This window comes from Dipteris shenzhenensis, chromosome 11 (assembly GCF_047967505.1).
Source record: "Dipteris shenzhenensis isolate YYH24624 ecotype China chromosome 11, Dip_SZ_1.0, whole genome shotgun sequence".
Classification (NCBI taxonomy): Eukaryota; Viridiplantae; Streptophyta; class Polypodiopsida; order Gleicheniales; family Dipteridaceae; genus Dipteris; species Dipteris shenzhenensis.
Window position 1 is genome coordinate 36,062,194 of NC_141606.1, and position 15,470 is coordinate 36,077,663.

General features: G+C 42.4%; 1 protein-coding gene across 3 annotated transcripts in view; it reads right to left on the reverse strand.

Moving 5' to 3' along the window:
- LOC147896965 (uncharacterized) overlaps positions 1-15,470 on the reverse strand; it is an 84,702-nt gene that overhangs the window by 36,642 nt on the left and 32,590 nt on the right. For all 3 annotated transcript variants that reach the window (XM_087381791.1, XM_087381792.1, XM_087381793.1), the window contains one exon: positions 3,691-3,762. In XM_087381791.1, coding sequence (XP_087237917.1) covers positions 3,691-3,762 — 72 coding nt within the window. The remainder of the gene's footprint in view (positions 1-3,690; positions 3,763-15,470) is intronic.

Below are 15,470 nucleotides of genomic sequence, written 5' to 3' on the forward strand. Positions count from 1 at the left end.
AAATAGAGATAACTCCCAAAAGTAGGTGTCCTCATGGGACCGCAGACATCACTGTGAATAAGCTGCAATTTTCTTGTAGCTTTCACTGCACCATCCTTCTTGAAGGGAAGCCTATGCATTTTGCAAAGAATGCAACCTTCACATGCATGAGGAGAAGGCGACTCCAAAGGCGGTAATGCATCAACCATATCATGCCTCTGAAGTGTCATTAAGCTGCCATAGCTCATGTGCCCATACCTGGCATGCCATAACTCCGCATTGTGCATCGCAGCAGTGGGAGTGCTAACTGATAATGCAAGATGGGATCTTTTTTCATATAAATCAAGCTGAAAAAGACCCCGATACAAAGTGCCACACAACCTCAAAGCATATTCATTTTCTTTGTCTCTGATTGCACACTTGTCATCATCAAAAACAACCTGAAATCCTCCTCTATTGAGTGAGGACACTGAAAGCAAATTCTTCTTTATACCTGGCACATAGACTACATCTGATATTCTGAAATCTATGCCATCAGTGGATGTGAGAATAATGTCTCCCACTCCACACACTAAATGAGAAGAATTATTTGCACAAGTTACCTTCTTCTTGGTGGGTGAAGAATGCAAAGTTACAAACAAATTTTCTTGAAAGTGATGTGCTTTGAAGCACCACTATCAAAATACCAAGTATGTAGTGTCTCATCAACACTGAGAGAGCATTCATCCTTTGAAGGATCGTAACTACAAGTCAAAAAAGCATATGAGTCATCATCATTAGTGGCTGTAGTATCTGAACTACCCACTAAAAAATCTGAAGTGCAAGTCAAAAAGGCATAGTGCTCTTCAACCAAGTTGGCTACAACATCTCCTCCATCATGGCAATGTGGACCTGATGCATCTGATACAGCCATACCGGAATCCCTTTTCTTTTCTTTGGCTATGCGCTTCTTGCACTCTCCAATATAATGACTTGGCTTCTTGCAATAATGACAAATGCCCTTCTTTTTCTACTTGTTTGTATCACCCTGTGCCTTATAAGAAGACTATCCAGAATCAGCTTTATGCTTATGTGTGGGCTGATGGGCATGTGGCTTATGCTGCCCTTTACCCTTGGGCTTGAACTTAGAGAGCATAGCATGCTCGCCAACCCGGGTTGCCATATTTTTGCGTGTTTGTTCCTCCTACAACAGAAGTCCTACCAACTCGTGAAAGGAGAGAGGATTGCTGCCCCCCCTCAATGACAAATTCAGCGAGGTGTGAAAACCGAGATAGGACTTAGGAAGAGAGTTCAGAGTGGTGGAGATCATCTTTGAATCCAATGTTCAGCAATTGTTCCTTGAGATCCTGAAGCTTTGTGAGGTGAGAATTCATGGAATCTCCCTCCTCCATATGTGTATGGGAAAGTTCTCGCTTCAAAAAGGAAACTCTCGCATCGTTTCTTGCTGCAAACATACTCTCCAATATTACCCAAGCTGCCATAGATGTCTTGTATGACCGAATATGAGGTATAATGAACCTCTTGACAGAAAGAGACATTACTGAAAGAGATTGTGCATCTCTAGAGTCCCATCTTTTCTGCTCTACTGTGGGAGCTCCTAGAGCCGTTGCTCCAATTACCTGTGCTGTATTTGTACCTCTACCCTTGCCTCCAGCTGTAGGAGTGATAGGTATAGGCGTTGTATCTAGTCTTTCTTCATCTCCATTGACATAATCCCAAAGATTTCTACCAACTAAGATATTGCGAACCATGAAACTCCACAAGGAGCAGTTGGTGCCATCCAACTTATCCTCCTGTGTGAGAACCCCGAACACCTCATTTGAGTTGTTCTGTGCCATTTTTGCCAGATAAACTCAGAAATACAGCAAACTGAACAAGTAAAATCCCTTCCTGGGATATGAAATGCACAAGTAAAATCTGCAAAGAAAAATATGCCCACAGTGACAAATACTGTCACAGCCTGTGAAAGGCTCAAAATGCACCACAATGCTATGCTCAATGCCCAAAAATCTGCAAATAGAATCTGCAAAAGGTGGCAAAAGTCTGCAATTTGACTCGTACTGAGTCCAAAACTGTCTGCAAACTTCCAAATTGCTCTTTTACCTGCAAAATTGCAACAAAAGCCCCAATTTCTTGTGGGAGATTGCATACAAAAGAGGGCAAATGGTCTGAAAGCCCCAAATGTTGCACGAATTGCACTCTGCCTGCAAAAGCCCCAAATTTCACTGCAAAATTGCAGTGTGATTGCAAAAGTCCCAAATTTTGGACAACCTGCAACCCAAATGCAATGTCTGTCCACAAATATGGAATGCCCCAAATTCTTGCAAGATCTTAGCCAAACAATGGCTGTCTGCAAACAATGCCAGCCAAAAAAACAAAATTGCAAGAGTACCTGCAAGGACAGAGCTTGCACAAAAGGGACACGCTCTACACTGTACGGACCTGCAACCTGTATGGATGAACCTGTATGGATGGCAGCTGTACAGAGTACGGACGGACACCCAGCGCAGTCAGGTACGGAATGGTGACACGCAATACGGACGCTTGTGTATGGATGTACGCACACCTGTGTACTGATGCCTACGTACAGATGTACGGACGCCTGACGAGCTAATCAATGGTACGGACGACGTGATGTATGGTTCGCACGTGCGAAATGCAGACAGTACGCTAACCGTACTGTTGTACGACAGTTGTACAACGAAGGTACGATGCAGGTGCGACGGTACGAAATGGCAACGCAGGTACGGATGGACATGAGGTGTACGACGAGTGTACGAGTTGTACGAAATCAGTCCGTACAAATTGTACAGATGGACTGTACGGACGATGAGCAGGGAACTTGCGGGCAAGGAAGCTAGGAGCAAGGTGTAGGTCTGGGAAGCAATGTCTGCTCTGATACCAAATGTTAGAAACCAAGAGAGTCACAGAACAGGAAGCAAGAGAGCTGAACGTAGTGTTTGCAATAGAAGAAGTGACTGATACAAGTAGTGGGATGGGTTTTGTCTAAGTGACAAAACCTTATCCTTCACTAATCGTAGGTAGTGAACTAACTGTGGTTAGGGGGAAAAACCTCTAAATGAGGGAAAAGTGCCCCTAACCTACTTATTACATTACATTGGTCACTGCTGAATTATAATAATAATTCTAACAAGAACAAACTTTAACCAGTTTCAATTTGTCTAGGAAATACTCACTCCAAAACATGTTATGGACATCACCCCTTAGAATGGCTCACCACAAGTTAGCATATAGGTAGGATAGAAGGGTGCACTTCAAATCGTGAAGCAAGATATAACATAATCAGCAAAGAAGTGGCACAGAGAGATATCCAGACATTCAATGAAAACTCCAAGCCCCAAACTCAATCCATAAAATGGCACAATTTGCCAGAACTGCTTAGTCAGATGTTCACAAAGAAAAAATATATATAGTAAATACACTATGAGGTCCTATATGATTGACTTTCACTAAACTTTGTACTCCATGAGGTGTCAACGTTGAGCTTTCCATCCCGATTTTCTACCCCATTTTTGTATCAGTTCCACCAAAAATACAAGTTGCCATTGAAAAACAAAGGTATCTGACATTTAACCCTCAAGGAAAACACAATGAACTAGCAAAGTTGCGAGAATATATCACAATACTGTAAATCTTTACAATGTTGAAAGAGCTTTCCCATCATATAGAGTTGGTGGGAGTTGCACGTACCGCAACTAACAGAGTCATTAGCTCATCTCGTAAACAACGATCATTCATCCCTGAAAAATCATCATCTTTTGCCTGACAAATACTGATATATCAAATTAAGAACATGGAAACACAGAGACTTTAGACCCATTACATGCCAAATGAGAAAAGTTAACATAAGTCTCTTCAACGGGTAACCTATAATATTGTTCCTTCTAAAACCGCCTGTCTTTTTTGTAAATTCTTCAAATCATCTCCTAATAAACAAGTAACAAAAGCTAGAATCATCTCACATGCTCAATCCAAAACAAAAAGGCACATGCTCATCTGCACAAGAATCCAATATTAATCATCATCATCTCCAGGATGAGAGGACTATATTCTGACAACTTTTTCAAATCCAAACTGCTGGACATAAGCAAGCCAATCCAGATATGCATACTGACTTGTACTACATACATATACATGTATTTTATGTCAATCGTAGTATCCATCCATTGCCCTAAGCGTACAAGCTTAGTTGCATTAGAGTCTCAAAAGTGATGGGCATAGTCAGGCATGCCTAGCATTGACATCTAGTTTCTTCCATAAAGGGTCTTTAGAACTGCATTAGGAGGAGTTGTTCTCCGAGGAAACAAAAGAATAAATTTGTGCAGCTTCAGACAACTAGTACATGGGCTATCAAAAAATGTCTTATACATACTAAAGTGTGGAATTCAATGATATAATACACTCCACAAGTTTTTCCTCCCCTTTTCCTATTTTATGTTCCACCTAGTTGGAAGGCCTTGGGAGCTGCTCCAAAACAAAGAAAATGACCTGAAATGGTCAGCTTGGATTCCGGATGCACAACAAGGAGTAAAGAGAAAGTCTAAAATCTGAATGACATCTACATTCATAACCGCAAGCAATGATAACATCCAGTGATGCATGGCCAAAAAAATAAGAACCTAGCGCATAAGATATCCATAGAGTAGCATTTGACAACCATCCACAACAGGTATATAAAAGTATAAAATACAGTGCTGTAGGAACACAATAGATAGAAGGAATTCAACAACTAACAAATCATGTCTCCTCGTCTAGTTAAACTGCATGAGAAGGTTATGGCCACCTGTCTAAATATGTATCTTTCACCTATTGCACAGGAGAAAGCACACTACAGTACAAAATCAAGTACTGCAGCAAACCCTTGGATCACATGGTACTCAGGGAATGCTATACCACCAAATGCATCCTCAAATAATAAGGATAATCCTACTGCCTCATTGTAGGGTTCAACTGGGGTGGCCTATGCACTTGACAAAATCTGCACACGACACAATAGAGAAACAAAGAACTGAGGGAGCTTGCACCTTGAAGTTCCTATCTCCTCATGAGTTACATCAAGGATCTCAGGAGCAACCACCAACTCATCATCATCAGAGACCTCAATAATCATGCTCAGTTTGGCTGTTCCCATATTTTACATTTTGCATACTGCCCTGTTCTCAGGAGGCCACAGTTAAAACATTGATTTGCACTCTTGCTGCTGTCCGTAATGGTGAGCTCTGTATGCTTTTTCATATCTGATTTTTCTGCTACGGCATGTGGCTTTCCTCTTGCGCCTATAAGGCTTTACATATATCATTTTGCTGCCCAATATTGTAGGAAACCTGGGAAATAGGGCTGCTACAGCTTCCTGTCATGCCATTCAAGCATCCAGGGTTTCTTTTCGTGCTCAAATGCAATCCCATGTGGGCTTCCTGTAGCATTCTTGTATCTGTTGGCATACTTCCACTCGAATACCTCCAAGAGCTTGGCAGATCGCTCAATCGTCTCAGGTTTGTGAGCCCTCACATCGGAGGCCAGTGATGAATGCAAACCTTCTTGGAAATGTCATGCACAAAAAGGAATTCTCAAGAATTTCTGCAAATATCATGTACCTTGCCCGTCTGAGATAGTTCATAAAATCCAGGTGGCGATGGCTCCACAAAGCTTACAGCCTCTCAGTCTGTTGGAGATGAAAATCGTCAACAGTAGCCTGGTTGTTTGCACAGGTCACCGATTACTGGCAAAAGTGTGTAGTAGTTCATTGGCAAGCAGATGGTTTATTGCTGCCTCATCGCTGACAGATTTCTGAGCATGCAAATTGTGCAGTGTTGGACCCTCCCTATGGGTCTCTGCTCAAGCTATTTGAAAGGGACTGAGGCCATTAACTACCTTGACATTTGTTTCCTCTACAGGACTGGCGATGATGTTGCTTAATGCCATCTGTCTGCATTGGGATTGGCTTGATGCAGGGTTTGCTACTACAGGGTTGGCTTCGGGCCAGAAGAATGTGGGATGAAGGCTGAAAGGAAATGGAATCAAAGGTGGAAAAGAGTGGAAGTCTGATACCAATGTAGAAAAGGGGGTAGAGTAGAGAGGGGATAGAAGAGCGGGAAGGAAGAGGGAGAGAGAGGAAGGGGAAGATGGAGGGAGATAGGCTAGGAGGGGAGAGAGAGAGAGAGAGAGAGAGAGAGAGAGAGAGTGAGAGAGAGAGTGCAAGTTGGTAGGAGGGAGGAAGGAGAGTAGATAAGATCACATCAAAAGAAGGGTGGTGGATGTGGACTTAGTTAGTCCCTCCGCATTTGCCTCTAACTCTTGCTACTAAATTAGCCCCATTTTCCGCCTTCATTAGAAGCTTATTTCATTTTTCTCACTGTTTGATAAGCCCATTTGGCATTCACATTTGCAAGCACTTTGCTGTCGTTTTTGGCTTGACAATTGCAGATTTTCGGTCAGCTTTTTGAGCAGCAAGCGCATTACCGTACTAGCCTTGAGGCTTTGATATTTACATGGCACTTTTCTTTTTGGGGATATTTATTTGCTATGGCTAACAATGACTTCTTTAGAATGATTTCCGCCGAAAAAAATCTTGATGGTGCCAACTATCCCATGTGGTAGTACTTGCTGCCCCACCTGTTGGTATCCAGGAAGTTTCATATCTGGATCAAAGACTAGATCTGTCCTCTGACACAGGCACCTATTGCCACCACATCCACTGCAGATGGTGCTACCGCTGCTACTGCCACTTCTATTCATATACTACTACTGCCGTTGATAGGATAAAATCTGTATATATTTTTTCTCCACATAGATTGTGCATGAGGGTAGACACTGAACACATGATAGTGTTAATTTGCGGGTTGTGTGTGAATAAGCCAATGTAACTGGCTGCACATGTAAAAGACCTTTTTATTTTGAACTTGAAAGACTAAAAGTTTTTTGCAGGGACTTATCAGGGAGATGATGAAATGCAATGTGGTTATACCAGACTTCCAGAGCAAGGGTATCCAGTGTGTGGTCAAGTGAAATGTTTTCGGGGTCATGTAAAGTCAAGTCATGTAGGGTTTTTTAATATTTTCCTGAGTCAATGTGCACTTGCATGTTACGGGAATTCGATATGTTTTGGTGCCCACGTCAAGGGGCTTTTCATATGTGTATATGGGGAAGCATGCAAGCTTTAATGTGCATGCTAATGTGTGTGGGAATTGTGTGACTAAAGGTCCAAAATGTGCATTTAATGTGATTTGGGGGAAATGTCTTGAGAGTGGTAAAATGTCACTAGTGAGGTGCCAGATTAGGCTGAGGTGGCTGGACAGATTGAGAAGGCATCGTGCTCATACATGTGGCTACGTAATAGAAGAGGCAAGCTTCTGGTTGATGAGCGAGCATGGTACGTGGAGTCTTGGGCTTGCAGATAAAGGAGAAGAGGGAGGAGTCGGTAAGGGGCGGACGAGCTGTACGAAGAGCTGGGTGCGATAGTGGAAGGCTCCCAGAGTGAAGAGGAGAGAGCAGCGCAAGGATTGCAACTGCTAGCTGGTTGAAGGGCTTCACTGTAGGAGAGGGATTCCATAGATGAAAGAGGCTGTGTGTGTGCATAAACGAAGGGCTGAGCGCCTATGAAGAATACGGGCTAGTACGTGATGAGAAGGGAGCTTTGGGAACAAGCGTAGCCTTGCATCGGATGGCGTGCGTTGAATGAAGGCTGGAAAGAGCCGTACGGGTGGTACGGAATCTGAAGTGTGGGTTTTGTACGGGCTGCAGTACGAGATTGTACGGGGTGTAATCGTTGATCAGTACGGGCTGGTAGTACAGTGCCTTGATTACAGGCTGAACATGCACGTACGGGTCATTAAAGATGGCTTCTACGAGCTGTACGGAAGATGGTCGTCATTAAATGCAGACTGTACGGATTTCTGTGTGGATTGTACGGGCCTGCTGTCGTGCGTATAATTGTACGGCTGCTTGTACGGTGAATATACCTACAGGTTTTCAGATGATGGTAGCCGCCAATTCTTCTTTTGAACAGCTTGTGGCCTTGGGAGTCGTGCTGGCCATTGAGCAGTGGGTTGTGGGTTCATAGTGTTTTGAGGCTGACTGCTTTCTGAGTTTTTTTTTGGGGAAAAGTGCAGTTCAAAGTTCAATTTGTTTCGGGCTGTGTAGTCTCTCCCCTCTTTCAAAGAGTCTGGGTGTGTTCTAGTCAGTTTGTGTGAAAGGTTGACTTGTCACTTGTGTGCTCTGGATACCCACTCTGAAAGTCGGTACATAAGCTCTACCTTGAGAGCTTCCACTTTACAGTACTGATCCCGGAGAAGTCCCGAAGATACGATTTTGTCTCTAGAGTTGGATTCTGAAAAAGTGGATATGATTGTATAGAGTCGACAGTAAAGTACTGAGTCATTTTGTGTTTGTCTCAGGACAATCCTGTGTTTCTTTTTTTTTCACATCATTGTGTTGGCGATCCTGCTGGGGACGGTCTTTGTTTTGGTGAGTGAAAGTCCACCCAAGTCAAGAAGTACTCAGTGATCTTGGAAAATGGCTCAAGAATTTGCAAGATTTTATGGTTTACCCAATGAAGACCCTAGTAGTTTATTGAGAGTATGGAGTTCACAGCTCTCATAAAAGACAGAAATGCACCCAAAGTGTTGCTGCAAATTTTATTTTTTTGCTTGATGGGAGAAGCCCGTACATGGTTGCAGGAATTTCAGGCCAGTTTTCAAAATGAGCAAGGAGAACGCAGAAATCTCACTTATGGAGAGGTAAGAAGTGGTTTTTTAGCACGGTTTGCATGTACCAGGAATGCAGATGGAGTATGGAGGGAGTTATGTGCTTTGTATCAAAGGAAAGACCAAACTGTGGATGATTATGTGAGTAGATTTATGGTCATGTGGAATAAATGGCAGGCAATTCTTTTGCCAAGAGTACCACCTCGTGTCATAAAGAAGGATAGATTTATTGCAGGATTAAAGCCTGAGATACGGGTGAAGGTTGAGGTGAAGGACCTGCCAACTTTTGAGGAAGCCCTGAGAGTGGCTAAGGAGAAAGAGAGGAAGCAAAGAAGGATAATTCAGTTGGAGTATGGAGTGCCCGTTGTTCCTTCTGTTATGGAGATGCATGTGCAGAATGTAATTGAGCCAGTGAGGCCAGAAGAAAAGAAAGAGGGATCAATGAAGGATGAAATTCATGAAATGGCTGAATTAATGAAGAATCTCAGCTTAAACCTTATGGCAGGAAGAGGACGAGGTCGGACTCCAGGTGGTAGAGGAGCAGGTAATGCATCCAATTCAAGTGTTCAAGCACCTTTGCAAGCCGAGAGAGGACGGGGAGTGTATGCTCCGTATGTGCAATGCTTCAATTGTCTAGATTGGGGACATTATAGTACACAATGTGATAAGCCCCCCAGAGTTGGCGGTGATGTGTACCCACTTCCTTCAAATTTAAATGATAGGTCAACTTATCATGGAGTGGAGATAAAAGAGCCTGGACCTTCAAGTAGTAACGGAGTAAAGAAGGTTTCCTTTGAAGATAAAGGGAAAGGTAAGTTTGTCAGCGTGCTTGGATTGGAAGAGAGTGATTTGGATGTTTTGCCTCTTGGGAAGAGAGACAGGGATGAAGAAGAAGAGCCAAGTGTTAAAAAGAGTAAGCAGGTTGAAGATGTTGTTACTTACCAGAGGAAAAAGGTGAGGAAGCCCAGACAGAAGTACAGAACAGCTGATTATCCCTTGGGAAAGGAGCAGGCAGAATATGATTTGATTGCTGATTTGTCTAACAGAAAGGTGGATATTACTTTTGCACAGATGGTTGGGCTTTGTCCAAGGCTGAAGAGAGAATGGAGGAAAGCTGTAAATCCAGGTAAGAAGAGAGTTGTGCATAAAGTAGCAAAAAATATTATGTCTATATCAGAGCTTCCTGATATTTGCCCTTCGGTGGAGGCATGGCATAAAGGATATGAGCTTGGAGAGGCATACATTGATGGAGGTGCCCAGATATGTGTGATGACTCAATCTTGTGTTGAGAGGTTGGGTTTGGAGGTTACTGATCCTTCTCACTTCTGAATTAGAATGGCCAACCATGCTAGAGTGAAGAGTTTGGGGGTAGTGAAGGATTTGGATGTGGAAGTCTTCAATGTGCATTGCAGAATAGATTGTCATGTTATGCCGGCAGGTATGGGTGCTTACCCTCTCATTTTAGGCAGACCTTGGTTGAGGAAAGTGGGAGCTATTCAAAATTGGGGGAAGGGAATAATCTCAATATATACATCTAATGGTAAAAAGTTGAGTTTTGATATGGTAAGTCATGCTGAGATATCAAGCCCAATCGAAGAAGAAGAAAAGCAGAGTGAGACTACGAGTGAAGAAGAAAGTAGTATTACTTCTGACAGTGATGAAGCTCAGGTTGCTTTTATTGAGGGAGTGAACTTTTTGGATACAAGTGAGCAGGCTGAAACTGTACATCAATTAGAAGAGGACAAATTTGAAGCAATGGAGGAGTTTATGCAATCTAAAGAGGCACCTGTCTCAACACAGGAATTAGTACAGCAAATGATTAATCCAGATCTTACTCTGAAAGAAAAGGAAGAGTATTCAGCCATGTTGCGCAGGTATCCCTATTTATTTATCACATCGCATGAAGAGATTAGAGGGTTTAAAGGGAAGCCTTTGAAGATTGAATTAAAAGAAGATGCAAGGCCGGTATTTCAGAAAATGAAAAGATTGAGTCTTGAGCAAGTGAGGGTACTTCGAGAGGAGGTGGTCAAGTTGCTTAAGGCTGATATAATTTTTCCCATTGTTCACTCTGACTGGGCCAGCCCTGTGGTTATCGTACCAAAGAAAGATGGACGATGGAGAGTATGTGTTAATTACAAACCGTTGAATGCTATGACGAAGAGTAATCACTATCCTCTTTCACATGTGGATGACATACTGGATAAGATAGCCGGTCATGAGATGTATAGTTTATGTGATGGGTATTCAGGCTATTTTCAGATTGCAATTGCTCCTCAAGACCAAACAAAGACAACTTTTATTACTCCCTGGGGCTGCTTTTCTTATAAGAAGATGCCTTTTGGTTTGAAGAATGCTCCCTCGCATTATCAGGAGAACACAAATGAGGTATTTGCCCCTTTTCTTGATAAATTTTGCAAGGCTTTTATTGATGATATTTGTATTTTTAGTGATCAGAAGGATCATTGTTCCAAGCTGGATCAAGTACTTGGGAGAATTGATGATAGTGGAGGACAGCTTAATCCCAAAAAATGTAAGTTGGCACGGCCAAGTATTAAAGTATTGGGTCATGTTGTTTCTGAAAATGGAATAGAGCCAGACCCTGAGAAGATCAAAGCATTGGTTACTCTAGCACCTCCAACAGAGACAAGGCAGTTGCATACTTTCTTGCAAAAGGTGAAGTATCTTTCCAGATTCATTTCTATGCTTTCTCAAGTTTTGTATCCATTACAACAAGCAGTGACCAAGGTGCCTTTGCAATGGACAAGTGAATGTGGAGAGGTTTTTGAAGCAGTCAAAGAGATTGTTGGAAGAGTGTCAAATGTTAAAGCTCCTGATTTCGATAAGACTTTCTATGTCAATCCTTCAGTGGGGCCGGATGCATTGGGAGCCATTTTATTGCAGCAGGGAGAGCAATCAAGGTATATGAGGCCTGTGTTTTTCGCTAGTAGGGTAAAAAGTGAAGCAGAGAAGAAGTATTCAGCTGCTGACTTGGTATTAGCCAGCTTTGTATTTGCATGTGGAATTATTTACTGCCTCATTCTTTTGTGGTACTTACCAGTTGTACTCTGTTGCCACAACTTGTGAATGGTATTAATTTTTCACAAAGTATGGTGAGATGGGTAACAGAATTGCAGGAGTATACTTTTACTTTCCTGGTAGAGAACTCAACCAGAGCAACCCAGGCCGATTTGCTTATTGACAAAGATACTCCTATTTTAGTCAAGGAAGTGGAAGATCATACTGAAAGAGTGCAGGAAAAAAGTTTAGAAAACAGCTATACCTTGTTCTTTGATGGTTCTTACAGGAAGAGTATTGACAAAGCAACCGGTGGAATGGTTGTCTATGATCTTGATGGTAAGGTAATTCGGAAATCAGGTTTTCCCTTGAAGGTAAGCAGTAATAATGAAGCTGAATATGCTGCTTTAGTTGAAGGTTTGCAATCATGTTTGAAGATGGGAATAAAAAGACTGATCATAAAAGGTGATTCAATGCTGGTTGTAAAACAGATTCTGGGGGTATGGAAGATAAAGCATGAACATTTAAAGAATTGGGTTAGTATTGTTAAAAAGTTACTCAGACACTTTGATGCATGGTTGTTACAGCATGTGGGCAGAAACTTGAATCATGAGGCACATGATGCTGCTTGTAGAGAGGAAAATGTTCAGGTGTGTGTAGTAAAAGTTCAAGAACCTTTGTACAGAGGGAGAGAGTATCTTTCGAATGTGGAGGCTTTCTTGCTCACAGGAAAAGTGCCAGAAGAGGTTACGAAAGAAAAGAGGTATAGATTTGTTAAGACTTGTGAGCCTTATTGTCTTATTGACGATGTTTTGTATATGAAGGGTGCAGATTTAGTCTTGAGAAGAATCCCATTGCATGTGCTTGAGGCAAATCATGAGGGGATTTGTGGCGGACATTTCGCATTCAAGACAATGCTAAGAAAGATACTAATGGAAGGGTATATCTAGCCCTCTCTACAGAGAGATATAAAGCATTGGTGCAGATCCTGTTTACAATGCCAACAGATGGAAAGAAGAGTATTGCATCCAAAGCTGAGAAATCTCATCATAGCATACAACATATTCGAGAACTGGGGGATTGATGCAATCGGTCCACTTCCCATGACTTCAGGAGGTAAGGGTTACATTCTCACTGCGGTAGAGTATCTTTCGAGATGGGCAGAAGCACGGGCAGTTGCTTCAGTCAATGCTAAACAAGTGAGCAAGTTCATATATGAAGATATATGTTGTAGATTTGGAATGCCTCTGGAATTGGTAAGTGATAAAGGGCCTGGATTTAGGAGTGAGCTGGTTGACTTGTTGTGTGATAAGCTCAGAATTAAGCATAGATATGCTACTCCTTATTATCCTCAGTGTAACAGTAAGAATGAATATTTCAATGGAGAGTTGATTAATATGATGAGTAAGATCATGAAGATGCATGGGAAAAGCTGGGATCAAGTTGTGCCACAAGCACTGTGGGCTTACCGAATAGCAGTCAAGAAAGGTACACAGTTTTCTCCTTTTCATCTTGTATATGGAAAAGAAGCTATGTTGCCATTGGAAGTAGAAATTCCAGCTTTGAAGTTGCTTATGAAAATGGATGAAGAACCTAACACCGAGTATGAAAGAAGGTTGGTTGAACTACAAGAAGCTCAGTTTGATAGAATGAAAGCAGTTGAACACTATGCTCAGACTCAGTAAAAGAATCAAATGAAAGCTAATTTGAAGTGTGAGGATAAGAACATCAAAGAAGGAGACTTTGTATTAAGATATGACAGTAAACTGGATAGTACTTTCAAGACTAAATTTGTGACAAAGTGGGTGGGTCCTTTCAATGTGTTTAAGAAGTATTCAAATGGATCTTATCAGTTGAGTGATTTGGATGGAAGTTTGCACACCAATCGAGTGAATGGGTACCGGTTGAAGAAGTATGTGATAAGAATAATGCAAGTGTCAACATGTGGGCCAGTTGTGATGGAAAAAGATACATCCAGTGAAGTTTTGACTGAAGATATACTTGCTGCAATGCAGTTTATGTTGGCTTCAAGCTGTCAAACATGAATGTTTGCAGCTTTTTGGTTGGGCTAATATGATAGGATAAAATCTGTATATATTTTTTCTCCACATAGATTGTGCATGAGGGTAGACACTGAACACATGATAGTGTTAATTTGCGGGTTGTGTGTGAATAAGCCAATGTAACTGGCTGCACATGTAAAAGACCTTTTTATTTTGAACTTGAAAGACTAAAAGTTTTTTGCAGGGACTTATCAGGGAGATGATGAAATGCAATGTGGTTGTACCAGACTTCCAGAGCAAGGGTATCCAGTGTGTGGCCAAGTGAAATGTTTTTGGGGTCATGTAAAGTCAAGTCATGTAGGGTTTTTTAATATTTTCCTGAGTCAATGTGCACTTGCATGTTACGGGAATTCGATATGTTTTGGTGCCCACGTCAAGGGGCTTTTCATATGTGTATATGGGGAAGCATGCAAGCTTTAATGTGCATGCTAATGTGTGTGGGAATTGTGTGACTAAAGGTCCAAAATGTGCATTTAATGAGATTTGGGGGAAATGTCTTGAGAGTGGTAAAATGTCACTAGTGAGGTGGCAGATTAGGCTGAGGTGGCTAGACAGATTGAGAAGGCATCGTGCTCATACATGTGGCTACGTAATAGAAGAGGCAAGCTTCTGGTTGATGAGCGAGCATGGTACGTGGAGTCTTGGGCTTGCAGATAAAGGAGAAGAGGGAGGAGTCGGTAAAGGGCGGACGAGCTATACGAAGAGCTGGGTGCGATAGTGGAAGGCTCCCAGAGTGAAGAGGAGAGAGCAGCGCAAGGATTGCAACTGCTAGCTGGTTGAAGGGCTTCACTGTAGGAGAGGGATTCCGTAGATGAAAGAGGCTGTGTATGTGCATAAACGAAGGGCTGAGCACCTATGAAGAATACGGGCTAGTACGTGATGAGAAGGGAGCTTTGGGAACAAGCGTAGCCTTGCATCGGATGGCATGCGTTGAATGAAGGCTGGAAAGAGCCGTACGGGTGGTATGGAATCTGAAGTGTGGGTTTTGTACGGGCTGCAGTACGAGATTGTACGGGGTGTAATCGTTGATCAGTACGGGCTGGTATTACGGTGCCTTGATTACAGGCTGAACAGGCACGTACGGGTCATTAAAGATGGCTTCTACGAGCTGTACGGAAGATGGTCGTCATTAAATGCAGACTGTACGGATTTCTGTGTGGATTGTACGGGCCTGCTGTCATACGTATAATTGTACGGCTGCTTGTACGGTGAATATACCTGCAGGTTTTCAGATGATGGTAACCGCCAGTTCTTCTTTTGAACAGCTTGTGGCCTTGGGAGTCGTGCTGGCCATTGAGCAGTGGGTTGTGGGTTCATACTGTTTTGAGGCTGACTGCTTTCTGAGTTTTTTTTTTGGGGAAAAGTGCAGTTCAAAGTTCAGTTTGTTTTGGGCTGTGTAGTCTCTCCCCTCTTTCAAAGAGTCTGGGTGTGTTCTAGTCAGTTTGTGTGGAAGGTTGACTTGTTACTTGTGTGCTCTGGATACCCGCTCTGAAAATCGGTACATAAGCTCTACCTTGAGAGCTTCCACTTTACAGTACTGATCCCGGAGAAGTCCCGAAGATACGATTTTGTCTCTAGAGTTGGATTCTGAAAAAGTGGATATGATTTTATAGGGTCAACAGTAAAGTACGGAGTCATTTTGTGTTTGTCTGAGGACAGTCCTGTGTTTCTTTTTTTTTCACATCACCGT